This window comes from Aythya ferina (assembly GCF_964211825.1).
Source record: "Aythya ferina genome assembly, chromosome: 26".
Taxonomy (NCBI): domain Eukaryota; kingdom Metazoa; phylum Chordata; class Aves; order Anseriformes; family Anatidae; genus Aythya; species Aythya ferina.
The window spans coordinates 4,860,748-4,887,160 of record NC_140324.1 but is presented as its reverse complement, the minus strand read 5'-3'; the positions used below and the strand labels follow the sequence as shown (position 1 = coordinate 4,887,160).

The 26,413-nt window shown below is 43.1% G+C and overlaps 1 protein-coding gene across 3 annotated transcripts; it reads left to right on the top strand.

Moving 5' to 3' along the window:
- The first annotated feature begins 534 nt into the window (after positions 1–534).
- Positions 535–25,006, top strand: COMP (cartilage oligomeric matrix protein). Of its 3 annotated transcripts, XM_084498913.1 has the most exons (23): positions 535–826; positions 2,535–2,707; positions 2,809–2,916; positions 3,048–3,130; positions 8,849–9,099; positions 11,208–11,293; positions 13,508–13,559; positions 15,774–15,946; positions 17,148–17,285; positions 18,107–18,184; positions 18,339–18,497; positions 19,044–19,148; positions 19,339–19,446; positions 19,666–19,825; positions 21,067–21,185; positions 21,619–21,671; positions 22,106–22,299; positions 22,696–22,874; positions 23,086–23,134; positions 23,384–23,580; positions 23,720–23,892; positions 24,105–24,244; positions 24,423–25,006. In XM_084498913.1, exons 5-23 carry the CDS (start codon positions 9,024–9,026, stop codon positions 24,479–24,481), a joined length of 2,298 nt encoding a protein of 765 aa, XP_084355039.1. In that variant the 5' UTR covers positions 535–826; positions 2,535–2,707; positions 2,809–2,916; positions 3,048–3,130; positions 8,849–9,023; the 3' UTR covers positions 24,482–25,006. The 3 variants fall into 3 exon arrangements, with proteins under 3 accessions (XP_084355039.1, XP_084355040.1, XP_084355038.1); XM_084498914.1 differs by lacking the exons at positions 2,809–2,916; positions 3,048–3,130; XM_084498912.1 differs by lacking the exons at positions 535–826; positions 2,535–2,707; positions 2,809–2,916; positions 3,048–3,130 and having other exon boundaries at positions 8,822–9,099.
- The last annotated feature ends 1,407 nt before the right edge of the window (positions 25,007–26,413 follow it).

Genomic DNA, 26,413 nt, shown 5'->3' with positions numbered 1-26,413 from the left:
GTGGAAGAAAAAGTCATGTTTCTGTATGCAAGTATTAAACTACACATAATAAAATTGAATTTAAGTGCATAGCCTCTTTCTGAGAAAAAGTGTGTTGTATTTAGTGATCAGCTTCTTTTCTCCCTTTCTCTGATCCACCCACTGTTCTGAAGAATTGAGTTTGGAGAAAGCAATGGTCAGGCTTCTGACCTACTGCTTTCAGCATCCCCATGGTCAGTGAAGATGTAAGGGCAATTAATTTAATCCTATGTGATCTACCCTTTCTTCCTCTTTGTAAAAGATAATTCTAATTTTCACCACTGAAAAGTTTACGTCTCTTGCAAGAGCTGACTGCAGATGATATTTTTACTGGATACCTTAACAGTGGTCTTTTAATCACTGGTGTCCCGAAAAGACCTGATTGCTTGGTGCTGGTTTTGCTTATTTACAGCTGTTAAATCACACTTGATATCATCCTTCTGGTTTTTGGTGGTTTTTTGTGTGTGTGGGCGTGTGTGTGGTGTTTTCTTTAAATATAAGGAGTAGAGCTAATTGCTATGGTGAGGTTATTTGAAAAAGAGCAAAGGGGAAGGGGGAAAAAAAAATGGGCCCTGTTGCAGGCAGTGAGAGGAAGTGTCAAGAGAGCTATCATTAATCTTGAATCAACACTTAGTAAAAAGCTACAGCTTTCTGCTGCGTGTATCCAGGAGGCCTGAACAAATTTGCTTAATATAACTTCTGGCATGGAAAATTTCTTGATGTTCCCTTGAGATGTCCCCAGAAAGGACAGCTTTGTGGTCTGTCTGAGCACCGTTAGTAGGACTCTTGGTCCAGCGTGTTGGAAAAGGTAACTTACCACTTCATACTTCTGAGGCAGAATAAACTACGAAGTTCAAATTTTCTCTGTGGGTCTTTGGGATGAGACCGTAGAAAGCACAGTTCTGTCTCCCGTGAATGGATGCTAACCATTCCTTGGCTCTCTCTATAAAAAGTGGTTTTCTCTGGAGTCCCAAGCCAAATGTTTCCCTTTTTTTCCTGCTGCTCTGCACTCTGTTATATATTTGGCCGTGCTCTCTGTCCCAAAGGTGTCTATGTTCTGGTGGTATTAGGTATGAATAAATTGTCAAGCTCCTTGGGATCTTCCTTGCTGAAAGGCACGATGGAAACTTGATCTTTTTTTGAAGTTGCATGGCAAAGGGCTAATGGCCCCTGTGCCAACTTGTGGCCAGCAAGCAGTAATTTGAGGACAGCCAATACTCATCTATGTAATACTTGTGTATAGGATACAGAAATAGCATTATTCGGACACAGTGCGTGCGCTTATGTGTAGCTACTGAACTAATCACGTGCAGACAGCTCCAGGAACATATAAGAGTAGATTTCCAGGGCCCCTCAGGTTGAGTATTCTGCCTGTGAAGGGGTCAATGCCAGATGTTTCTTTCAGTCAGTCAGTCTTGGGAGATGATCAAAAGCAAGTCACTGCTCCCTAAGACAGGTCCCTAGGCTATTAAAAAGTGTACGTGCTGTCTGCCCACCTACATGCGTGATCTCAGAGCCCTGAGCACTTCCAGTCCCTTCTGTAATGAGACAATTCCTGTTTACACTATTGCTGAAGACCCCTGGATTGCACAATAGGAAGGTTTGACCACGGAGATGGATTATATACATCATTTAGGGGAAAGGAAAAACCAGCCTGCTTAGAAGAGATTTTGTTTTTAAGGTTTGCCATCCCTGAGAGTTTTTGGGAAGTGACTTAGTGCATGCTGAGCAACGAGTGAAAGCAATCAGTAAAACTGTGTTATTGTCATTATGACTCTGGGAGGTGTCTTTTAGTAGCGAAAACCAAAAAGGGAGACCCACGGCCAAGGCAATTTTACTGAAAAAACTGCATACTCTGAGCATTAATGATACTCCCAACAATAATTCCCAGCAAGACGTGATGGCTTAACCATCGCATCAGTTTGCATCTCTCTTGGTCAAAACAGCCTTCAGTCTTCTCCTTTTTTCCAGTACAATTCAGTTAATTATTCCCAGTTCCCTCAACGAGTCTGAGCTCCCGCTGGCTCCTGGAGCAATAGGAGCTCATTGTTGCAAATGAGCTTAATCCAGTGTTAGAAGTCTTTATTGTCCCTAATAGAAAATGGCATGAATAGTAAAGGAAAAAATGTGAGATGTTTCCTGTAAGGTTTTAACAACCCTCCTGGGTGTATGATTACAACATATGCTGGGGAATAGTTCTGAGCAGGGTGGCGGTAGGGAGAAGGAGCTCTGGCAGTATTTTACACCCCCATCTGTAAGCCTCATTACAGCAAGCTGCTTGAGAAGAAGGGAAGGATGGGAGACAGCTCTTCTAGATCTGAACGTACCACTGCTTTGCAGCCTCTTGGGCTTCTGATTTGCCATAGTTTGTCTTTAGCAGGCTTAAACAAGAGACAAAGCAAAGATGAAGAAGGGCCAATGTGAGCATTGTGGGCTTACCAGAGCCCTTTGGTTGGCCTCCTGCCCTCAGATTTGTAACGAATGTTTTAGTTCCAGGTGTCTTTGTTCTTTTTCAGACAGCATTAAGCTGACAGCATGTCTGAGGCATTTTGGAAGGGGTAGGATTATCAGCGTGAGACCCAGGAGTGGCGAGCATCTGACAGTGCTGTGACCTTTCTAGAGACAGCAAACAAAATTCTGGGCCACATTTTCAACGACGGACAACGGTCAAGGTGATCTTGTGTTCAAGGTATTGTATTTCAGCCTTGACTCTAAACAGACCTTGGACCTATAGTATAGATTTTTTCACCAGTCCTGTCACTGGCCTTGTCTCCTGCTGTTCCTGCCTAGAGTCCTTGGATGGAGCTACTAGGAATCAAGCTCTCTAGCAGACTGGGCTACCTGAGCAGCTGAGGTCAGCCTCCTCCATGTTTCCTGCTGCCCACTGAGTATTGGAAGGTCAGGGTCACATCTGTGATGAAACCGAACTGTGGCAGTGTTATGGTTCACCTTTGATTTGTCAAAAGGCTATGTTTTCTCATATTTCCTTCTCTTGCAAAAGTACAGCTTTTTCTGTTGACGCTCTACAGTGTTCCTACATCCCCATGTGTAATTCTCAGCCAGTGAGGGCAGAATATATCACTCCTAGGAAGAACAGCAACTTACGGTGGTGGTAAGTCTCTCCAGACAATATGTACTATCGCTTATTTTAGGTGAACGTGTATGTGCATATTTTTAGTACCTTTCCTTGCCAATGTTTGTGAACAAAGATTACCCTTCTTCAGAGAAAGATGGTTTATTTATTATAGTGCTGGCGTGAGCTTTGGGCATTCAGATTCAATTTACTTGCATGGAGTGACCTAGTGCAGGCTGCTTAGCTTCTGAGTGATTCTGTTCCACGTCTGTAGAGCAGCATTCTTCCTCAAGAAGAGGATTGTGGCAATAAAAATGCAGGCCATTTGGTTCTCTCGTGGTTGCTGCAAACTGGTTGTCTTTGGGGGAGTCTCACTGGAGAGAGCAAGAAACAAAGGACTTTGAGAGACTGAAGCTGCTTCCAGCTCATACTGGTAGCATCCTTGGTTAGGTCCAGAGGCACAGGAAATCTGTCCTGATGATGCACCTAAAAATTTTCAGTCCAGCAACTTTCTTTTTCCCCTTCTCCAGCATTCACTGAGTTAAAAAAAAAAAGAAAAAAGAAAAAAAAAAAGAGAGAGAGAGAGAGACAGTAAAGGCTGCAATTACTTGATATGTGTTTGATGACTTACAAATGTCTCCAACTTATCAAGTGTGCATTTGTTGTGTTGGCTATTGAAGAGCAAAAATAATGGAAAAATCCTAATCAGGTCCTGCTGCTTCTGGTTACTTGTGTTGGTTGGGGGCTAGGAGCTGAGGATAAAACAAAGAGATTGAATGTGTTCTCAGCTCATCTGTCTTATTTTTGGGAGCCGGCCCTCAGACGCTGGAAGGCATCTCTGCACCTTTTTTCAGAAACTATTTAGCAGCGATTTTTATACACGAACTTAGCTTTGTTTGTATTTTCTAGCATTCTAAAACTGAGAAAACGGTCTGTTTTTCTGTAAGCAAAAGCGATGTCCCCTTGAAAAGTAAGACTTCCATCTAGAGAATGGATAAAATCATCAGATTTCTAACAGCGTTGGAGAAATAAGCAGGAGAGTTGACCCTTCTGGAATTCTAATCTTGCTTCAAGGATGGCCCCACTTTCTATGCTGTAAGGCAATAGCTTCCTCACAGGGGACTCCCCTGTCACAGCGTGCCAGCCACTGTGATACCACAGTTGTGGTACAGCGTTTCGTCATTCTGCCTGTTGCCACAGAGGGTTCTGTGCCTTTTTTTTTAGGTCATGTAAATGGCTTTACTGTTATTAGCCAAATTCCATTAGCAGGGTAGAAAACAACAAGAAGAATGAATGATAACGTAGTGCACAAGGAAGCCATATCCATTTATTATATTTTGCAGGCTTGATTCTCTGTCATTGCAGTTTGCCATTGATTAATTGAAAGAAACAATAAAAGTACTTAGAAAAGGTCTTCAGTGACCTTCAGTACCTCACTTCCCTTGGGGATTTAAAGCTGGAGACATAAACCAGACTGCAGCAAGCTGTAACTCTTCAAACGTGTAAAAAAGCACGGCCTGTAGTGGATTATAGCATCTTGCAATGGAATGAGGCATATTGGGGCTGTTACTATGTGTTGAGGGATGGAATTTGCATGGAATATTTACATCCCTGTAGGTGTCAATGTTAAATAATGAATTTGCCTTCCATAACACACTGGTGTTTTTATTTACATTCCTAGTTTATACCTAAACTTTGTTACCTCAGGACCGCAAATAGCTCTAAGCACAAATCGTTTAGGAATCTTGTTTGTTGAGATGGTGTTTTAGCAACGGATGAAATAAGTATTTGTACATAATCAAGCTGTAAAACCATGTTTTGCAAACTTCACAAGATAGAGGTTTGTTTTGGCCAGGAACACATGGTAGAGAGGTAGGACAAGACTGAAGGTTCTGCTCGCTGCTGAGCTTCAGTGTCCAGTCCTGTCCATGGTGTCTGTCTTCAGAATTTGCCAATGCTCATCTACAGCATTCGAAATAAGTAGATGATGAAAAAAAAATCTTAACGTGCTGGTCTTGTTACTGATCTACTCAAGAGTGAAATAGAAAGGAGTGGTGCATGAATGTGTCAGGTTGGTTCAACCTCAGTTGTAATCCTATAGTCCACCAGAACAGAGAATGTACCTTCTGCGTTGTTGATAGTTTATGCATTGTGACATTTAACAAAAAACATGACTGATCATGATATAGTTCAGGCTTCAGGAAATGCAAGTTTTCAAATATATAATGCTGCTTCAATGAAGGAGCTAATCTGCTGTCTTGAGCGCATAGTGAATAAGAAAAGAAGCAGTGGGCTTAAATAGTATCCCGTGGAAACATCGACAGTGGGAACATAAAGCATTTGAAGGCTGCCTGGAGTGGTTGTGAAGTCTTCATCACTGGAGAAAGTCTTGCTCAAGAACTCCATAGGTACTATTGAACCTGTATTGGGAGGAAAAGGAAAAGATTATTTTTGAAATCTTTACTGTTTGTCTTTTACGTACTTTTTGTTTCTTATGTATTTTCCATGAATATATATGAAACTGTAAAACTTAGCACACTCTTTCAGAGGGTGTAGGTGTTTTTCACTTATTTTTAGAACTTGACCTTACAAGACTGAAAAATAACTTTTTCCTTCTGACTTTTGTTCTTCAGCTGGCAAACATTAGTTAAAAACACAGAGATGGAAAATATTTAAACTTTAAACTAGCATGATCTTTTCTTTTTGTTGTTTGTTTGTGTGCTGGTTTCATTTGTGATGTCAGCTCCAGTCAGGGAAAAAGGTGTAACTAACCTGGCACTGCACAAAGAGCAAAAATACTGGTAAGCTGAAGCCCAAATAAACACTATCTACTGCTTAATTTTATGTATTTATTTTTATCAGTAATGCTTAAAAAATAGTGTTGACAAGTCTGGGAGATGTTTCCCCATCAGATAATAACAAGTTCAGGTATATCAGGTATTTTTTAATTTGTCCTTTTCAAACAGGAACTGTCACCCAGAAATAATCACATCACGACTGAACATTTTCTGATCTGCTACTGTGTGTTTAAGCTGCATGAGAGCAGTGATTTACAAGGATTTCTAGTCATTAGACCTGAATAAAGAAAAGTGCAGAATGAGTCCAAGGAAAATAAGGGTAGGAATGACCTCATCGTGTGGAGTCACCATGTCTTGCTCAACTCCAGAAAGCTGTGTAGAAACTAGCTGCAATTTTCTCTGTTCAGTTATTTTGCTACCATTAATGAATAGAAATGACCCCAGAATCTGTTGCAGAGTAAAGAGAAGTGGCTTTGGGTTTCTAGAAGAATGTCAAGACATACTGATCCCTGCCTTCATTTACTTGTCAGATATTTATAACTGGTGTAATGCAGATACAATACGCCTTGGTTCATTTCATTAAGTGAGCTATAAGGTGCACGGTTCTGTCACCATGCTGTCCCATACTCGTTGTTGCTGAGGGAAATGGAAGGCATTTCTCAGCAGAGAACACTCCTGATGTTACCGAGTTTGAGAACTTGCAGCTTCTAAGTACGTGCGCACAGTTTTCACCTTGTGCTAACAGCAAGGTTACTTACAAGTAACATGCTCCATGTGAGTGAGGTCAGTATACTCTCCGGCTTCCACTAATAAATTTGTTATTAGTGACTTTAGGAGGGAAAAACAGAGGTGGTGACAAACCTGCAGACTGCCCATGTCACCAAAGTTCTCTTTCTCTTCCCTGTGAAGAGATCCAGAATCACTGCTGGTACCCTTAATGCTTTAAGTACTTTAAGGACTTGCAACTTGCCCATACAAGATACTCTTCTGAAGAGAAAGGTTCCCTTTTTTCCTTTAGTCTTTCACAGTCACTCCGGGAGCTTGGGAGCTTTCTTCTTTTTGTCAATTAGCTGAGTTTCTTTAGTCCATGGTAAAAACAAAGGAAATGATCTAACTTCTCTATAATATGATTTTGATTAGTTAATTTGGATGTTAAATAATGGATATAATTAAAAACACAGTGAATTTTACATATAACATGGTCACCAGTTCATAGTGTTATAATAGGGCTTATTATTTTGAGCAGATAAAAGTGTTCAGAAAAATGCCCTCCTTTCCCCTTTCATTTTCTTTCCTTCCCTTCCCATTCCACTAGGAGTTTGATCGTCTCATCATTCTATGAGGACACATATTTCTCCACACAAAGCAAATCTGATGTGAATTGTTGCCAGGCTAACCTCACAAGAGACCCTTCATTCTTAATTCCATGTGAATTATATCTCTTTCTTTCTCAACTTTATGACTTCTCACTTGGAAAAAAAAAATCTGGATAGCTGGCAAGAGCCGTCCTTTATTAATGACCTATGACGCTTCTGTTGAAGTACTGTAAGTACTGTGCTTACAGCTCTCCACTGCAACAGTATGTTCTACTGGGCTCCCTTGCAGGCCATCTAGATAAAACAATGTGTTTTATCTTCACCAGTCAGTTGTCATGGTCTTGATTTGTCCAGAAACACCTAAAAATGCTAAAAACTGAGAAACTCAATTGTTCTGAGTTCCAGCTAAACCACTTTTACTTGCCACAAGTAACAAACCCACAAAGCTGATTTCTCTGGTGGGTTCACAAGAAGTGACATACTGTGCGTAACATGAGGTGACATGCCAGAAGAGCAAAATCATACAAATGCCACCCAGGTAACACAAGCAAATTAACTCTATATTTATTATAGAGTTTGCTTGGTGCAAGAAAATGTAAAATCTGTCTGCTGCAGCAGTCCTGTACTCTAAAACAATATTTGCTTACTGTAGTGGGCATGCATGCTCACCAGCGTCTACAAGACTGCACAGTTACCTTCAAGAAGTGTGCATAGCCACAGGGATGGGAAGTTTTTCCCTGATTATGGGAGGTCTGAGGCCAAAACGAGGAAAAAAAACTTTGTGTAAATATCCAAAGATCCTGCTTCTACAAGACTTTAAAGACTGAGCTACTGTTTTCTGGGGCTTTTCTTGTCTGTGGTGTCCCCAGGGATGTTGCATGATAAACATACTGACAGATTTCACAATCAAACTGAGAATTTGTGATGAGGAATTTCACTGGTCTCCAGACAAACCTTTTTTATAGGTCACAGTTTAACTTGCAATTTCCTTGATGTAGTAGCTTTAAGATTTTCTTTGGGCAAATTTTCTTTGGCTGCTCTAGACAGATTTCTCAATCCGCTCTGTGTCTTCTGATGGAAAGTGCTGGATTGAGACTGAGTGATGGAAAGTGCTGGATTGAGACTCGTTCCTTCACATTCAAGAAACAGCAAAGTCTCCCTTCCTTTCATGCTGCCATCTCTGCACTACATCCTTCCTTTAGATGAGCCTGGGTGGGGGGTAATAAGAATCAGCCTCTAAGGGCTAGCACATTTGCCTGATACCTTTCTGAAAACAGTGTGATGGCTTCTCTTCGGAGCTGAAAGATGATTCAGTAAGTCTGCCCCAAGTGTGAGTGGTAAAACTGCCTTTTGGGGGTTTAAAGAGCCTTTTCTGAAACTCTAGTGAAGTCCAGATGTCTCATAGCTTTTGTGATCTTGTGAGTAGTTTTAGAAGGAAAATCTGTGAGGGATAGGACTATGAATCATCCGTCTATCCTGTGTCCATGAAGAAGAAATAAAAACCCTGATCCAAAAAAAAAAAATCCATTTAATTCTGGAATTTTCTGACCTATTTTGGTGCAAGCTGGTCTAAAAAAAAATTAAGCTACTCTCCTGATGAGTTTCTCATATTGTTTACTTTTGTAACGTTCTCTGTGGACTAGCAGCCAGAAATGACGTCCACCCGTCGTCCAGCATCAGAGAATAAGAACTTCAGAGGAAGGAATGCAACTTCATAAATAGCAAACCACAGATACTAATGGGGAGCAGAGGCAAACCTGCAGGTTAAAATTTGTTGCAAGAGAAGCCTGTACATCCACACTGCTTGGAGATTCGAAGATGATTTCAGCTCTAGCCTTTGTTTTTCTCCTCTGCCTCTCCTGTCCTTTTTCATCATGTCAGCAGAGAAGAGCAGGTAAGTAATTCTAATTTTCTCTGTTTTCTGGACTCCTGTGCTTTCTAGCCTCCTATGAATATTCTGTTTTGCAGCAGAGAATGAGGAAGGAGGTAGCATTTCAGCTGCATCTTCTGAAGCCTGAAAGCAGTGTTTAGGGGTTCTGTAGTTTTGTATGAAACTTGAAGCTGAACTGTCTAAATATTCAGTCTTAGATTTTTTCCCCATTTCCCTCCTGAGTAGTGAAAAACATTTATTCTAGGGCAAATGGAAATTTTGTTGTGTTTCTGCAAGAGACAACTTATTTTAGTCTGCATTTTGCATGTCATTAAATTAAAATAGCTCATACGGCATGTCCAAAAGCAAAAGTCTTGAATATTCTCTCTGCTTGTGCACACAGAGCTTAGGAAAGTCCCGACTTCTAGGAACTTAGCTGTGTTCATTAAAGTTCCACTTTTCTGAACAGCCTGTTAGGAGAATGCTCAGCTCTAAGAGGATCTGAGATGCAGCAGGCTCAGACCTGAAGGGTGGTGTACCAGATTCAAGTGTGTGCTTGCAGAGAGAACGAACCCTTGGAGAAGGATGCATAGTAATGGAAATGTCTGCAAGTGCATAGACTTACTTTGGAAATCACTCCTGAGTAGTTCACTCACTATTGTAAATTTGAACCTTAAAAAAAAAGAGAGAAAAGAAAAAAAATCATTTATTTTGAGATATATCTTGCTACTAAGAATGGAAAATTCTTCCCAGGAATAACAAAAGCTGCCTGAAGCCTTCATGCAGAGTTTATTCAAAACCTCCGTTTGAAGTTCAAAATTATATGCGAGCTTCTTGTTTTCAATAAAATAAGAAATGTCACTTTCATTCACTCCCTCTGTCTTAGAATGACACATTTGCGGTACTTTTGATATAATTCCCAGACCAAAATGTATTGGAGAGGTTACAAATATCCATCAAGTCCTCTCCGTTCCGTGCAGGGAAGACCCACGAGGCTTTCAGGCTCATTTGTCACATAAAAATGCCTAAGTTGTTGTACTGAGGCAGCGTGGGCTGATGTCCTGCTCTGGCACTGGCAAATTTTTTATTCTCAGAGGAAGCAGACCCCCAGCTCCAGCTTATTTTCCCCTGCACATTTGCCTTCCATTTGTCAAACATGCTGCTATTCTTGTCTTCATAAAAGTTTGCTCATATGGTAGGCAAGGTGTGACTTCTGTTAAAGGACTAATTAATCTAGAAAAAAACTTGAGAAATGAGGTTGTGCTTTCTCGTGGCAGACGGGAGAATGCCAGAGTTGAACTTTCTGCCCAATTGTTTTTAAATGGTTCAGATTTTCTTAACACATATTTCTGGAAACAGTGAGCTGCTTCCATTCGTTCTTCCTGAGCGAAGCTGATGAGTATAGACTAGATTTTTAGCATGCCTCAGTCGACTAGGCAAGGCTAGAATCTAGCAGAAATTCATGTTAATCTGCCCTAGGTGACCCTGTAATATAATTTATAGTCTTTGTTCAGCTTAGTTTAAACAGGATTTTGCAGCGTTTGCGGCATTGCGTGGATGAGCAGATGGACCTTTTGTGTCCCAAACCCACTGCAACGCAATTTGACAGTGCCACTGCCTTGGACAGAGCCCATCTTTATGCTGCAAGAAAAAAGTCTGGACCTTGAGAACGGGCGATGCAGTGGCTGATGTGCCGGTTTTCCACGTTCAGTGCTTGGCAGCACATCTAGGATAGACTCAGCAAAGAGCCTCGCTTCAGCTGTGCCCTTCATAGTAACTTCCACAGCACTGAATTACTAATTTGCTGCTCTTGGCAGCAAAGGCTTCCTATGTGTGAACTGCACAGACCATGCCAGATTAACGGCTACCGCAACCGCCAGACTGCCAGGCCAATTTGTTTGCTGAGGGGTAACTGTTACCTGTCTGAGTGACAGCCGTGGCTGATGATCCCTGTCTGCCCTGCCCAGAGCAAGACTTGGTTATTTCCAATCCAACTTCTAGTTGGGATGTGGGAGAAACTGGTGTGGTGGATTCTGTATCTTTAATGTTAAATTGAAGCTAATTTTATCAGTTCGTTTGTACTGCTAATGGCTCCTCTGTGTTTTTTTTTCCATCCATTGTGCTTTTGGTAGGAGTAGAAGTTGGTCCTGAAATGCTGGATGAGATGAGAGAAACTAACCGTGTGCTGATGGAAGTTCGAGACTTGTTGAAACAGCAGGTAAGTGAGAAAGGCACCTAACTCCTTTTATCCTGCTCGGGATCAATCACTGAATCTTCTGCCTGAAGTGCTGAGTTCTGGGACTGGGGGTTCTCTTCTTGCATTTGGTCAAATAAGCAGTAGAATAACTGCTGTGACACCCAGGATCAAGAGGTGATCTCACCATTAGATCTGTAATTCTGAGATCAAGCAGCAGATTCTGCTGCTTGGAACCTTTTCAGCTGAAAAACAGCATACATGAAGAACAAACTCTTAGAAAAAAGAGACACACACTGACAGTGGATGTATGTTTAACTGGAAAAACAAGTCACTTTTTCCTTGGTTTTGCGGGCACATGAAATCAGTAGCGTCCAAACTTGGAAGATGGAAGAGGCCTTTCAGCCATCTATTGGGGTCCTGGAAAGGGAAGTCAGATGGAGTCTAAACAAGCTCTGTATTCATTCTTTCCTCTTGTTGTTTTAATCCTAAGCCTTTCTGGCTCTGGTAGTTTCTCAGGAACTTTGGAACTTCTTGGGTGCTTAGATCCTTTCCCGTTTTAACGAGGAGATGGTGGTTTGTCTGGTCAACTCTCTTTTAAGTACAGAAAAAGGTTCCATTCTCCCTTTATCCATTCTGGGAGCTGAGGACAGCAGCCTCTGCCTGCCAGCTAATTGGAATGGCAGACGGGTCTCTGTGCCAGTGCATACTGGGCGGCCTCTAATCTGCAAAAACATCTGTTGGATGGAGTTACTCTCAGATTTCAGGCTTCTGCATAAATACCCAGTGTTTACTAGGAATCAGGTCAGACATGGTTCCTGGCAGCCTGGAGCAATGATTTCCAGTGTTCCTTTCCAGCTTAGCACTGATTCTCCATATAGTTTTTCTGTTTGTTCTTTCTCTCGCTCTTGCCACCTACTTCTTTTTAATCCATGGCCTTTTTCTCAACAGCGCTTTCAAGAAAACCCCTCCCCAGAAGACAAACTTGCATATTCACTGGAGAGCCAAGGTGGCAGCTCATAATGCCTTAATCTGTGCAAAGATTTCCTAAACTTACTTTTCCCTGATTCATCATCGTGGGATGTTGGCAATAAGGATAGCAGAAGGAGTATTAATAAAAGGCCAGGTCTTCTCTCGTGAGCCAAAGACTGAAGAATTCTTGGCACAAAGGAACCTCAGATATTCGTTAGCAGCACTCCAACTTCTCCCCTCTGCTCTCTTGTCACCCACTCCTAATGGGACATGTTCTGGGGATTTGGATTAGGTGCATCTCAGCATTAACTGTTCAAAATACACAACCCCAGGCCATGCTGGAGGGAAGAGAGAATCCAACATAGAATAAAAACTTGCTCTTATACCTGGGAGCTGGCAGGGAGACATGAGCAGATGCTTCTGTCCAAGTACAAAGTGAAATGTCTTAATAGTGGAAACATGAAGTCCACGGGGCGTGTAAGGGTGCTCACAGAATTGTGCCTGAGCATCAGCTGTAGATAGCCAGTAAGGCTTTTTCAGGAAAGAAGTCTGCTAGGTTATCTAAGATGCCACAGAGTCGTGAAAGTTTTAGCTTGAGACTGACACTTGTTTTTTGCCTGTCCCATATTATTTTCTTAATAAAAGCAACAGCATCTTTTCATTGCCAGTGCAGCAGATTATCTCTTTATTGAAGGAAGCTTGAAGAGGAACCTAGAGGAGATCAGAGGAAGTCTGAAGTAAGGAGCCTTTGTGAATAGATTCAAAATGCCTTCATGGCAAGAACATTAGGGCCAATAATTTGCTTGGGCAAGGTCACAGATTATTTATGCCTCTGCAAAAATAGCAAACACGGGAACCTCCTCCTGACTTTACGTATGCAACACCCAGTCTACAGGTAATGCAGACCTCTCTAGGACAGTTAATACAGCATCTTTTAGAGCAGAAGACCCAAATAAAGTATATTCATTTTCCTCCATGGCACTTGTTTCTGTGTTTGCAAATTGAGTGTTTCCTGCCTCTGCAATAGAATAGTATTATCTAGTTAGCCTGTAGGAACACTCCAGTAGGGAATGACGTACTTATAGCAGGGAAAACAAGCCACCTGAGCTTCCTGAAAGTCTGCAAAATAGACTTTGGGGTAAGAGTTAATTTGCTTGTAAGTAGCTGTGTGCTCTCGGACATCCTGCTTTCTGGCAAAGGCACTATTAGTTTGCATGGGAGCAAAACTCAGCCTTTGGCTAAGTGATGATTCTTGTTTTCTTCCAGGTTAAAGAGATAACATACCTGAAGAATGCAGTCATGGAGTGTGATGCCTGTGGTAAGTTACTGAGCCGAGCCCTATACTCACCTGCCTCCTCCAAGTGTTTCATATCTTTGTGTCCAAACAAGTAGTAAAATGCCACCTATGACCATCTACCCAAAGGAATTAGCTTGTTTCACAGTTACCCTGAGTGTCACAGAGGAATACTTGATGTTAGTGATGCCTTTTTTACCCCAAGGCATACTGCACACGTGGACCAGTGTTCTGTGTTGTTCTCGTGGCTCAGTGGCAGTTGAAGCTCTTTACCCCTTTGCTGAGCGTGGGGTGCAGAATTAGCATTAAAATCTCATCTATATTTCCAGCAAATCCTCAGTGTTTGCTCGCTTTCACAACTTCTAAAATAAGCTTTATTGGTGGTTCTGTGACGTGCCACGCTGTACTTCTCAGCGTAGCTGCATTCTAGCGCAGAAAGCTGCCCAGCCACGTCTCTTAATAACCCAGCCCATGGCCTGTGTTAGAATTGCCTGGGAACGAACACCGGGTATCCTGTGGGATATAGCTGGCAACTCATGAGCCGAGTGGAAGAGAACATCACCCCCAAGAGGCACTGATCTGCTGTTCCTTCAATCCTAATGTTGTCACCTTCCAAGCAAAGAGGGTGTTTACAGAGGATTCAGAAACAGGATCGTAAATTCTCCCATGTAGATTTTGCCCTCTGCTCCCCAGTAAATGGTTTTTCTGGACTGGAACCTACTTCAGTATATCTGGCTTTCAGAAAGCGTGGTTCTTGGAGATGCTATATTATTTGCCAGTACACTCAAAGGGCGGAGCAAAAAGCATTTCTGCACTTGGAGAGATTGTACTGCTGGAAAAGAGATTAGCCAAAGCTTCTGGGACCTGTAGTACAGAAAAGCATTCATCCACACCAATTGTTTTAATAACTTGCTCATAAAACTGTCTTGAACTTTCTGTCTGTTACTTGATCTCTGCCTTCCCCACTTGGTTTTCAGCTCTATGTGCGTTCTTCTCCTGTGCTCTTTGCTGTAGAACCTGAGCCTCTTTTAGTCATACATTGAACAACGTGACTCGCAGCAGTCATTTGGGCTTCTCCTCTTATTTCCCTGAAAGAGAAGCATGAAGAGAGGTGGCCTTGTTTTTAGTGAAGATTTTGCTGCTACTGGTGTTGGTACAGTGTTGTTGTTTGGTGGTTTTTGGTTTTGCTTTTTTTAATTGGGCTTTTAAACTGGGGAAAGCAGGACCAAAAAGTGTCCTTGTCACTTAGAGCAGTGGGTGTGGGAGATTTGTGACAACTCTAGCTTCTGGAAAGTTTATTCACAGTCCTGAGTTAACCTTCAGTGAACTTCTGTTTCCTGTGTAGATGAATTCTTCGTGTTGCCTTGAGCTGTAGGAGTTTAGTTCCTGCCCATAATTTTGATTCAGGGGCCTTAGATTCTGAAGTCAGGTCTTGAGGATAAAGACAAAAACCTGGCGTTGGGCCTAAAATTTCAAGGAAAGCTTGTGCACAGTGGTGTGGGGACAAGTTTGTTTTGTTCATGGTGCTTCTGAATAGGACTGCAGCAGCATTTTATATGGGTTAGAATTTCCTGCACATCACATGCTTAGATATACCATATTGCTATATGCCAGCCTAGACGTGATGCATGTCTGAATAACAGCTTGATTTCTCATCTGCCAGGCTGAAGGAAGGTTTCCTAGCCCCATGGAGATAAAGATAATGCCATGGCATGAGAGCCTTATGTGAGTCTATTCCTGCTATGCACCAAGCTGACCTGTTTAAGATGCCTGCCTCTACTGGGGAGATTTTGGCTGACAGCCCTCCACAGTGCTTCCCAGACTTAAGCCTGTGCTGTGTGCGTTGTGCTGGGTGTCTGAGTCCGTATTCCAGTGGGATGGAGATGTAGAGGTACCAGGGAGAGAACTTGTCTCTGTGGAGCCCCAAAACCAAGGGCATTACACAACAAGGAGGGCAGCACAACAAGAGTTTTGGACCAGGAGCTAAGACTTCTGGACTTTGTGTGTCTTTTTTTTTTTTTTGTCTGCTCTGAGTCAGAAATCTGTCCATCTGCTGCTTCTGCCTTTGTTTTTCTCCATTTACAAAGCAGAGCTGTAACTGCCTAACCCTCAGAAAAGCTGCAAGGAAATGCCCTGCGTGTGAGGCACGCTGAAGTCTTCTAACTGAGACAATGGGACTGGCTTATGATAGGCTCTGGCAGTGACAACTCGGTCCTTAATGTTCCTTTTGTCCTCTAGGCATACACCCTGAGGTGTCAGGCCCTGGCATCACCGTGACACAGTTTAACAGATGTGTCCCAAACCCCTGCTTCCCTGGAGTGGCCTGCACTGAGACTGGCACTGGCTTCCGCTGCGGCCCCTGTCCCCCAGGTTATTCAGGCAACGGGTCCCAGTGCACAGACATCAACGAGGTAAAAAAAAAAAAACAAGTAGGATGGGCTGGGAGCTACAAAAAGGTCTCGCTTTTCTTGGAGTGTTGTGGGTTCCTGTTGTGGTTGTGAAGAGAAGTCTTGCAATTCCCCCAGGAGCTGAAGTTCAACAGAAACATCATTTCACTGGAACGAAGTCTGTTTCTCACCCTGCCTCAAGCAGTGTTCTGCGTTGGTTTTATATCCAGTCTAGCAAGGCATTTGTTTCTAAAAGATACAGGGACTCAAAGAAAATAAATCTTTTGGTTTGCACTACACAGGAAAGTGAGTTTGGATATCCCATTTGGTCTTAAAATCTTTTGAGCTAATCGCTGACGAGTTGTTAGAGATAAGATTTATTATGTGTGGAACTGAACGAAATGCTACCCAAATAGTCCTTTATGCAGTAAATCTTACCACACTACATGAATTACTTAACTTCTGCCTGTAAATCAAACCTTGATAGGAAGATATTGTTTGTTTTTCTTTCTTTCTTTTTTTCTTTTTCCAAAAAATGTGACACTCCATTACATTTATTCTGTCTGTATGCAAAACTTTACTCAACCATCAAGCAACTGTGTCTTGCAACGCCGTATCATCTTATAGCAATTTGCTTTAAAAAACAGCTGAAGTTAAAAAGGTCCATGGGACATTTTGAGGTTGATGATAAGCTGTTAGTCACAAAAATGTGGGAACTGCTGCATTAATGTCATGCATCTGCTAGCACAGCACATAAGAATTCAGTAAAAATAATAGTGTTGGAGAAAATAAAGCAAGCATTAATATCAGTTTTGGAAAGACAGTTGCTTCCCAGAGTAGTAAACAAACAACTGTTGTTGTCTTTCAAAATCAATGTAAAAAATTACCCAGCTCTCTGGATTCAGAGATTGCCAGGAAGGAAAGTGTGTAGTGAAGCCAGCTCTCTGCCTGGGCAATTGATGTCACCTAAGAAGAATTAGTCTTGAAAGTTGATTTGTTTTACTTGTCTGGACATACTGGAATTTGGGAGAACTCAGATTGAGAAGCTGCATTTTCCACTTGCAAGGAAAGCCAGCTACTTCCATGCATTTTTCTGTTATTCTTTAGAAAACAAAAGCACAATAGTTGGATCTCACCCAGCAAGGCCTGCTTTTAGAGCTGCCTTCACAGCTGGCCTTGAGCGAGCCTGTGTCGCAGCTCTCCACAACTTCTTTCTTGTTTCCAGTGCAATGCAAACCCCTGCTTCCCGAAGGTCCAGTGCATTAACACTGCTCCTGGCTTCCGCTGTGATCCCTGCCCTCCTGGCTTCACAGGGCAAATGGTCGAAGGCGTTGGACTAGCTTATGCCAGGGCCAACAAACAGGTAAGGCACAAATTCTTCTGTCTCCTTCAGAAAGCATCACCTCTTTCCCCTCTGTAGCTGTAACTAATTCAAGGGCCTTGATGCTGGCAAAGAAATGGGAGGGAAATATGAGATGATTGCATTAGATTGATGGTAGGACTGATGCAGTGAGAGGATATGCTTGCCAAGGATGTCCTAGCACATCAGCAGCAAAGCAACTTCCACTCCAAGATCCTACCTCTGCTGAATTTAGCTGCTGGTCAGAATGTCACGTCTAGGACACCTTTGTGGCTGTGAAGCCAGATGGGGGAATCCCTCGTGCTAGGACACAGAAGAGTTGATACAGCTACTTGGTACTCAGCCCCTCCACACATAAACAGATATAGACAGATTAAAATATTTAAAAAAAATAATAATATTTTTTAAAAAAAGAAAACACCTAGACTTACAATAGTATAAGAATATATTGACAAAAGCAAGCATGGTTGTGTTACTTAGAGAGCTGCTAGCTGGTCATAGGAGGCAGTCTTTGACCTTCTTGCTCCATTCACTCTCTTCTGTCCTTTTACAGTAAGCAGATACTCTGACAGCTCAGCTCAGAGCTAAGCTATTTCACCCGGCTAAAATCTCTGGTGACTTCTAGAGGGTGAACAGCTTGCCCGGGGGTCAGGAATGTTGCTGGGATCTGGCTCAGGCTTGTCTCAAGGAAAACTTTAAGCTCTCAGTCCTAGTGCAGCGTGCTGGGGGCTTTGCTTCTGCATCTAGGGATGCCCTAATTCTGTAATCTGACAAGGTATCTGCTTAAGAGTGAATTTAATGTCTGTTTTGTTCTTCTTGGGCAGGTTTGCACTGACATCAATGAATGCGAGACAGGTGCTGCCAAAAATTGTGTCCCAAACTCTATCTGCATCAACACACGGGTAAATATTCCTGGAAAGCCTCGTGTAGTTCCCTCCTCCCTGGGCTCTGGGCCCTCTGTTTTCTGTGGCAATGCAGCAGCTGAGGACAAGTTATAGGAAAGCTTTGCCCTGACTCCCGTTACAGTTAATTCCCTGTTGTGTTTTTTTTTCGCAGGGATCCTACAAGTGCGGGGCTTGTAAACCTGGTTTTGTTGGGGATCAAATCACAGGCTGCAAAAGCCAGACAGCGAGACGTTGCCCTAACGGCGAAATTAGTCCCTGCCACGAGAAAGCTCAGTGCATCGTGGAGCGCGACGGGTCCATCTCCTGCGCGGTAAGGCCCGATCCCTGCCGGTGGGATCTGCTCGCTCCCCTTTCTCCTGCGCTGTGCTTGCTCTCCTGGGTCTGCCACTGCCCTCTCCTGGAGAGCGTGCCTTCCTGGCACGGACCTGCTCCCCATTAACACCTGAGCTGTGGTAGTGCATCTTTCAGAGATCTCAGCAGTGAACTGCTCCTGGCACCTCAGATCCTCTGGTGGGCTGTTGCTTTTTTTGTCTGAAGCACTTCACGTTTTTCAGTCACAGAGCATTACATGCAGCTGGGAAGGGAGACACCATTCAAGCAACCTGGGGGAGCCAAGAAGTTTTGCTGCTGCATCTTTATAATTTCAGGAACAAGCAGAGCTCTTGTATCTGAACTATTTAAAAGTACTATTTACAGCTTAAATGTCTCTTCCAGGCAATATTTCACCTATAGAGCACTGTGTAACTGGGTTTGCAATGTTTTCTGCTGATTCTGATGTGAGACCTTCAGTTTTGGAGGCATAGCCCTGCCAAGAGACTCACCACCAGCCTCATTTTGTTTATCTGCTGTCTTCCAGTGCCTTGTGGGCTGGGCAGGGAATGGCTACGTCTGTGGGAAGGATACAGACATTGATGGAGTCCCTGATGAGAAGCTACGCTGCTCTGACAAGAAGTGCCGCAAGGTAAGATGCAGTCCTTGCATGTTTAGGTGGAAACAGCATATCAGAGGAATGCTTAACCAGAAGTGGGCAGCTCTGATCTGGGGGCAGGCTCCCCTTCAAGGCCCTGTGCAGCATTCAGAGCTCAGGAAGGCTCTGTGACAGTCACAGCTTGCCAGCACACCCTGCCACTTTCTTGTTACTTTCCTTTCAGGATAACTGCATGACTGTCCCCAACTCTGGCCAGGAGGATGCAGACCGGGATGGAATTGGAGATGCTTGTGATGATGATGCCGATGGAGACGGGATATTAAATGCTGAGGTTCGAATTCTAAAGCTTACCCTGACATACCTAAATGTACTGAGCGGGCCTGCAAAGCAAACTGCCTGCATCTTTAATGTGAATTCAGAGCACCTGCAGGTCGTAGCATGCAATGCTTCCTTTTAAATCTGGATAGCGTGAAGGCACCTGTTTGTGCAGACTGCCCCCTAACTAAGGTAGCATGCTCCTGTCCCCTCAGCAAGTCTCTCTCTCCTGCAGGACAACTGCGTCTACACGCGCAACACCGACCAGCGTAACACAGACAAGGACAACTTCGGTGATGCCTGTGACAACTGTCGCCAGGTGAAGAACGATGACCAACGGGACATTGATGGTGATGGGAAAGGAGATGAGTGTGACGACGACATGGATGGAGATGGTAAGAACAGCTGGAGAATGTTCTCAAAGGAGTGCAGCTGTACCAATCTAAGAACAAGGCAGGTGGTCAGCATGCAGCTATAGATCCTCATAGCAGGTACCAGCCTTTGGAGGCTTAAACTATACAAGAGCAGCTTATTTCTGATGGGATGAAGGACAGCTCGGTTCTTAAAATGCCCAATAAGCAGTCAAGCCAGTATCTTTCACAGTTCAGTCCCCGCCGGGTTAAAGATCTATCTTCAGGCTGATGCTAACAATTTTTATTAGCATTTTTATTGCACACAGTCGCAAGTCAAACCTGTTTCAGGCTTCAGAAAGATGATGTACTATGCAAACTGATCTCATCCCAGACAAGGACAGTACTTTGTGCTGCAGTTTCAACTTGTGAAGAAATACACGGATATCCAATTTGTTAGAAGCTACTCGCTCAAGGCAGTATGTGTCAGGGCTGTATTCTGAGAGAAAAAAAAATAACACTGGCTGGCTTTAGAAACAGGCTGTGTGCTAGTGACGCTGTGTTTGCACAAAGCCTGCTTTCAAAAGCCAGAAATCACAACTGCTGCTGGCCCGAGACGTACATATTTATTTACAGATTATTTCCAATGCATCTAGTGCTGTTTGGGTCCTGCTGCTTCCTGCCAAGCAGCTCCCCGCTAGCATGATTTGCTGGTGTAAATGCAGGGAAGCGGGAAGTGAAGTCATGCAGGTTGCCAATTAGATTGTTCCTTTCCTGTCTCAGGCGTTGAAAAGGCACTGTCTGAATCTTCCATGTCACCTAGCCAAGATTAACCTTGACTTATTTTATAATTTTGTAGACGTCTACTTTGGAGGAAAAAGAATCTGTCATAGCTTAGGGAACCGCAGACAGCTTCATCTTCATCCTCTTGGCCACTCACTCCTGCACAGCTTTGGTGCCAGGTTGGAGCCACATTCCTGGTCTTCAGCTTTCTCTAAGGAATGCAGTTAGGGACATTTCCTCTCAGGTTCACGCACGACAGCGTGCTTAGCCATCCGTCCTGATGCAGTCTGAAATGTGCTTTAAGATCAGTTGCTGCTGCTGTCTTCCTTCCTCCGTAGCTACTAAGATATAGGGTGTAAAACGTACACTAAAATCAGAACTGTTGCTTTATTGCCCGAATTCATCTGTCCTACGTTTATGCCACATCTTACATCCAAAAGAGATCTTGCTGCGTATATCTTAGTAGCCCTGTTGGCTTAATGGGTTCTCTGCTTGTTTTACAGGGATCAAGAATCCAATGGACAACTGTAAAAGAGTTCCTAACCCTGATCAAAAAGACGGCGATGGCGATGGAGTAGGAGACGTGTGTGACAGCTGCCCAACAGTCAGTAATCCAGACCAGGTAAGTAAGCACTCCCCCTTTAGCAGTCGTACAGCTGCATTTCTCTCAAGACATTGCTTACATCATCTGTCTAAGGTAGACACCCAATAACTCACCACAATTACCACTTACAAATTTTAGTTGCCATCCTGCAACATATACAGCCCCTTGAGATCAAACGTCCTAGTGCGTAGAACAGAAAGTCAAAGAAGCAGCTTTGCTCTCGGGCCCTCTCTCTTATTACTCTACTTATCTGGGTTTAGAAATACTTTTCCTTGAATTCATCAGGGCAACTTGTAAATACTGCAGAAGGAACTCTCCCACTGTTGTCAGCTCAGTTTTCAATCAGAATGACAATGGCACAGAGGCTAACGTCTCTCTCGTTTCTCCTTTATTGCCTAATTCTCCCATTGATCTACAAGAAGTTTAAACAATTACTGCTTTATTTTCCTAGAAAGATACTGATCATGATCTAGTGGGAGATGTCTGTGACACCAACCAGGACAGGTGAGAGTTTGCTGCAAAATTTATACATAGGTTGCATGAATCCTGGGGATGTGGGGGTGGAAGTCATGCACTGGTAACCGTGACAAGCTAGCTCGGCCTTAATCCATGTCTTTTTATTCAGACAAGGGAAGGAGAATTTTCTTCAGACTTCAAAAAACTTTCCAGTGGAACTATTGCCCAAAGGCTAGCAGATGTAAGCTTGCTGACAGCAGGCTTGCTTTTCATTAGCTGTCACTCACAGATTTGCTCACAGATGACAGCTGGAATATTTCTGATCTATTGTTTGCGTAACTAATAGCTTGAGATTTTAAAAGGCTGAAATCAACAACTTCTGCTGTTCTTGTAGGGGACCCCAGCTCCTAGAAAGGGCATGCTTATTTAAAGATTAGCCACTGATGTTTTTTTTCATCTGTATAATGTATTTTCTCCACCAGCGATGGGGATGGCCACCAAGATACACGGGATAACTGCCCCTCAGTGCCTAACAGCTCCCAGGTGGACACAGACAATGACGGGCTAGGAGATGAATGCGATGATGATGACGATAATGATGGGATTCCAGATGAGAAACCCCCAGGCCCTGACAACTGTCGGCTTGTCCCTAACCCTGGCCAAGAAGATTCAGATGGTAAGGGAAACATACGCACATTAGCTCTGTGTGGGGGTCCTCCATTCCTGGTGGCTACTACATGAGTTTGGCTTTTGGAGATAGGCAGAAAGTAAGACCCCCTCGGTACTGACTTGAGACAGCCCCACATCATTTTCAGATCTCCAATAATCCTGACAACAAGATTATATCTGTGACAAGGTGTCTCTCAGCATCCCTGGAAGCAGCAGAAAAAGTGTCAGGGTTTCTTAACAACCAACATACAGGAAAAGTGCAGCAATGCTCTAAACACCTCTTAACCTTGCATAGTCATGGTTACCTGACTATGCCTGCTAAAAGCTAGCCAAGTAAAACTTAGGTGCAACAGCTAGGAGAAATTGAAAGCTTGCTACTTGTTTTCTTCCGTTGTGCTCTCAGGTGATGGTGTTGGAAACCTTTGTGAAGAAGACTTTGACAAAGACATGGTGATTGATAGAATTGATGTGTGCCCAGAGAACGCAGAAGTGACATTAACAGACTTCAGGGCTTTCCAGACAGTTGTACTGGACCCTGAGGGTGATGCACAGATTGATCCCAACTGGATTGTCCTCAACCAGGTAGGAGACTATACCAGACCTGGCTAGCAAACCCCTATAAATCTGGGTGCAGTTTTCACTGAAAGACGTTGTGGGTCTAACGCTAGTATTCAGTAAAGCCTTAGCCCTAGAGATTCACCTCTGGTGTACCTCTCCCTGCTCATTCAACAAGGGTACAGTCAGTAATTTTGGAGAGAAACGTACTAATAAGTCAACATTCATCTTTTCACAGGGCATGGAAATTGTCCAAACCATGAACAGCGATCCTGGCCTGGCTGTAGGTGAGGCACTTATTTTTATCCTATTGGAAAATTATCACTCATTTACTGTGCACTTCTCAGTGCAGCTTTTAGAAGTATTTCAGACACTACTTAACGATTCCATCCGCTTCCTGGGAAAATATTGTTTGTAGCAGGCTGAGTCTTCAGCTTTAGCTTAGCAAAATCTACCTTCTCCCATCTGAATTTGGAAAGAAATGGACCTACGTTTTACCCGAGAATACAGAGTATTTGTTTTTCTAATAATTACAGGTTACACGGCATTCAATGGCGTTGACTTTGAGGGCACATTCCATGTCAACACTGCCACAGATGATGATTATGCTGGCTTCATATTTGGCTACCAGGACAGTTCCAGCTTTTATGTGGTCATGTGGAAACAGATGGAACAGACATACTGGCAGGCAAACCCCTTCCGAGCAGTAGCAGAACCTGGAATTCAACTGAAGGTAAGGACAGCATTGAAAAAGAAGTCAGAGGATTTTTGCCTTTTTCTTAGCTGTGCTGCTCGGACACATACATGGGGTAATAGTTACAGTCAATCAGTTGTTTATCCACACATTTTTACCGGTCTATTCTTCGCATTAGGCAGTGAAGTCCAAAACAGGCCCAGGCGAGTACCTCCGCAATTCCCTCTGGCACACTGGGGACACCACAGACCAGGTCAAACTGCTGTGGAAAGACCCTCGCAACTCCGGCTGGAAGGACAAGACATCTTACCGCTGGTTCCTGCAGCATCGGCCTCAAGTCGGATACATCAGGTAAGCGGGGTTAATTATATTAAAGGAAAATATTAAATTATCAAAGGAAATTATTTTTCCTTTGCATGGCTGAGTGGGGGTTTAACACACTAAAAAAAAAAAAAAACTCCAGTACAGTTCTCTGGTAAAAAGGAGGGAGAATGTCTGACTGGAACAAATTCTCTAAGTGTTTATCAGGCTCACATGTCCTACACGTGCTTATTCTCTTCCAGAGCTCGCTTCTATGAAGGCCCTGAAGTAGTGGCAGACACTGGAGTTGTCCTTGATACAACTATGCGAGGAGGACGCCTTGGAGTCTTCTGCTTCTCCCAGGAGAACATTATTTGGTCAAACCTGCGTTATCGCTGCAATGGTAAGTTAGCTTTGAAGGTCAAATACAGGAAATTTTGCCATTTTGCTTTCAAGAAGTTAATCTGTTCTTGGACAGCCTACACATAAAACTGTAACAGGATATCATGCAGTAGTTCATTCTGTTTTTCATTTCCAGTTCTACTTCTAAACTGTATTTGCTTTAATTTCCTTCTCCTCAGATACCATTCCAGAAGACTATGAAACATTCAGAGTTCAGCAAGACCAACCTCAGTTTTAAATGTCTGTCCAACAAAATTTGCTTTAACAAAAAGTGCTCAGCTGCCCCACTATTGCCTCTGGTATACTGTATAAAGAACTGTAAGTAATGTACCACTGCACTCTGCACAGCACCAAGTGTCACTGCATTATCTGCCATCTTTTCTACAGCAGCAACTTTTCTCTAAATGCTATGAAAACCTCTTGAAACAGCAGAGGCGTAGACATCGAGTGTGAATAGAAACCTATGTTGCTGTAAACACTAGTTCTCTACGCTACATGGAGAAAGATGTGCCGAGAAGCTACCTGCAGTAGCTGGAATTGAGTAAGTTTAGCATGGATGATTCCCAGGAATCTTTTTCCTACTCAAAGGCTCTCAAGTGTAAATGTTCTCCTTTTCAAGATCTACTGCAAAGCAAACACAGCACTAGTCTGAAAAGGACACAGAAAGCAGCTTATGTCCAAGTTGCTCACAAAATGTTTTTAAAAAGCACTTTAGGGAGAGTATCTTTGTTCTGGAATGTTGGATAATAAATACTCTAACAGACTTCTTGGTCACGTGCATGTTGCTCTTTCCTCTTCCAAATCTCTTCCAGTACAGATGTGTAACACAGAAACCCTCAAAAGCTGAATGCAATATGACTGCTGGAGAGCCCTCAGCTGAATTAATAATTCCGTTAGCAGTACAAATACACTGGGACACTTCTTCATTCAAGAAAGTCCTGCTAGCTAGACTGTCCTGCCTGTTCTTGATTAGCGGCAGTTAGTTGCAAAAGGGTAAGTGATGGCTTTACACTTGGTCTGTCTTATGACACCATGCCAGGAGTCCAGCACATAGCTGAGGAACCAGGAAAAACTGAAGCCGTTACTATTACGAGGTGCTCACTTGAGCTGGGTAAGGCAGACACTCACAAAGAGCTTCTGTAATTGGTAACATGGAGAGTCTTAAATCCTACAATTCTGTGACCCCCAGCCTTTTCCAGCTAAACAGATACCCGGCAGCATTCCAGTCTGCCAAAAGAGAAAATAAAAGTCAGATTTTGCAAGATCTTTCAGGTAGCATGCTAGGTGTGAACAAACTTTTCCTCTCCTCCTGGAAGGCTTATGGCAAAAGCTGCGTTTTTACCAAACACAGGTCTCCACAGCTATCTGTATCTGAATTTCACATTCTGGAGGCAACAGTGTAAAAAAGAGAACTGCAAAAAGAACACTAGTTTTGCAAACGGGCTCATTTAGATTTTGCTTTGAGAATACCTCCATTCACCGTTCTGAGACTGTCATGAAAATAGCTGCTAAGTCGCCCTTTCCCCAACAGAAAGAAATGTAGATCAGTCGGTCCAAAGTACAATACCCCCTATACAAAATGTCTTTAGTACTGAAGGGATGTTACATAGCTTCTAAGAAACTAAAATTGAAATGGCCAGAGATGGTGTGTTACCATGCTGACAGCTGAAGCATCCACCTTTTTCAACATCCATCCACCTTCTACTTACACTGAAACCTAACACGTCTACTCAGCCTTGCTGTGATCGACTTAATTACGCTTCACACAGAACACTGAACCAGAATGACAGCTTTCTGCCCAGCACGCCTGTCCCTTAGGTCAGAATGCTGATCGTAGATGAACCTTTCCCACAGAGAAGCATACAACAGCATCAGAAAAAGAGGAGTTCCACTCAAAAGAACAGTGAAATAACTGCCCAAGCTGCGGGAGTTGGTCATTCTCAGACAAAGAGAAGCACAGTCTTGGTAGGATAAAACTTTTTTGCATCACTGACTCCATTTACCTCTACAGTGATGACCAATGTAACTCAAGATTTACTGCAGTGAAAGCTACACCCACTTGTTACAGCATGAATGTGTGATGACTTAACCAGGCATGTGTGCACATTTACATGCTCATTTGCTTTCAGAAAATCCAACAGCTCACATGTACAAGACAGACTCTCCTTAT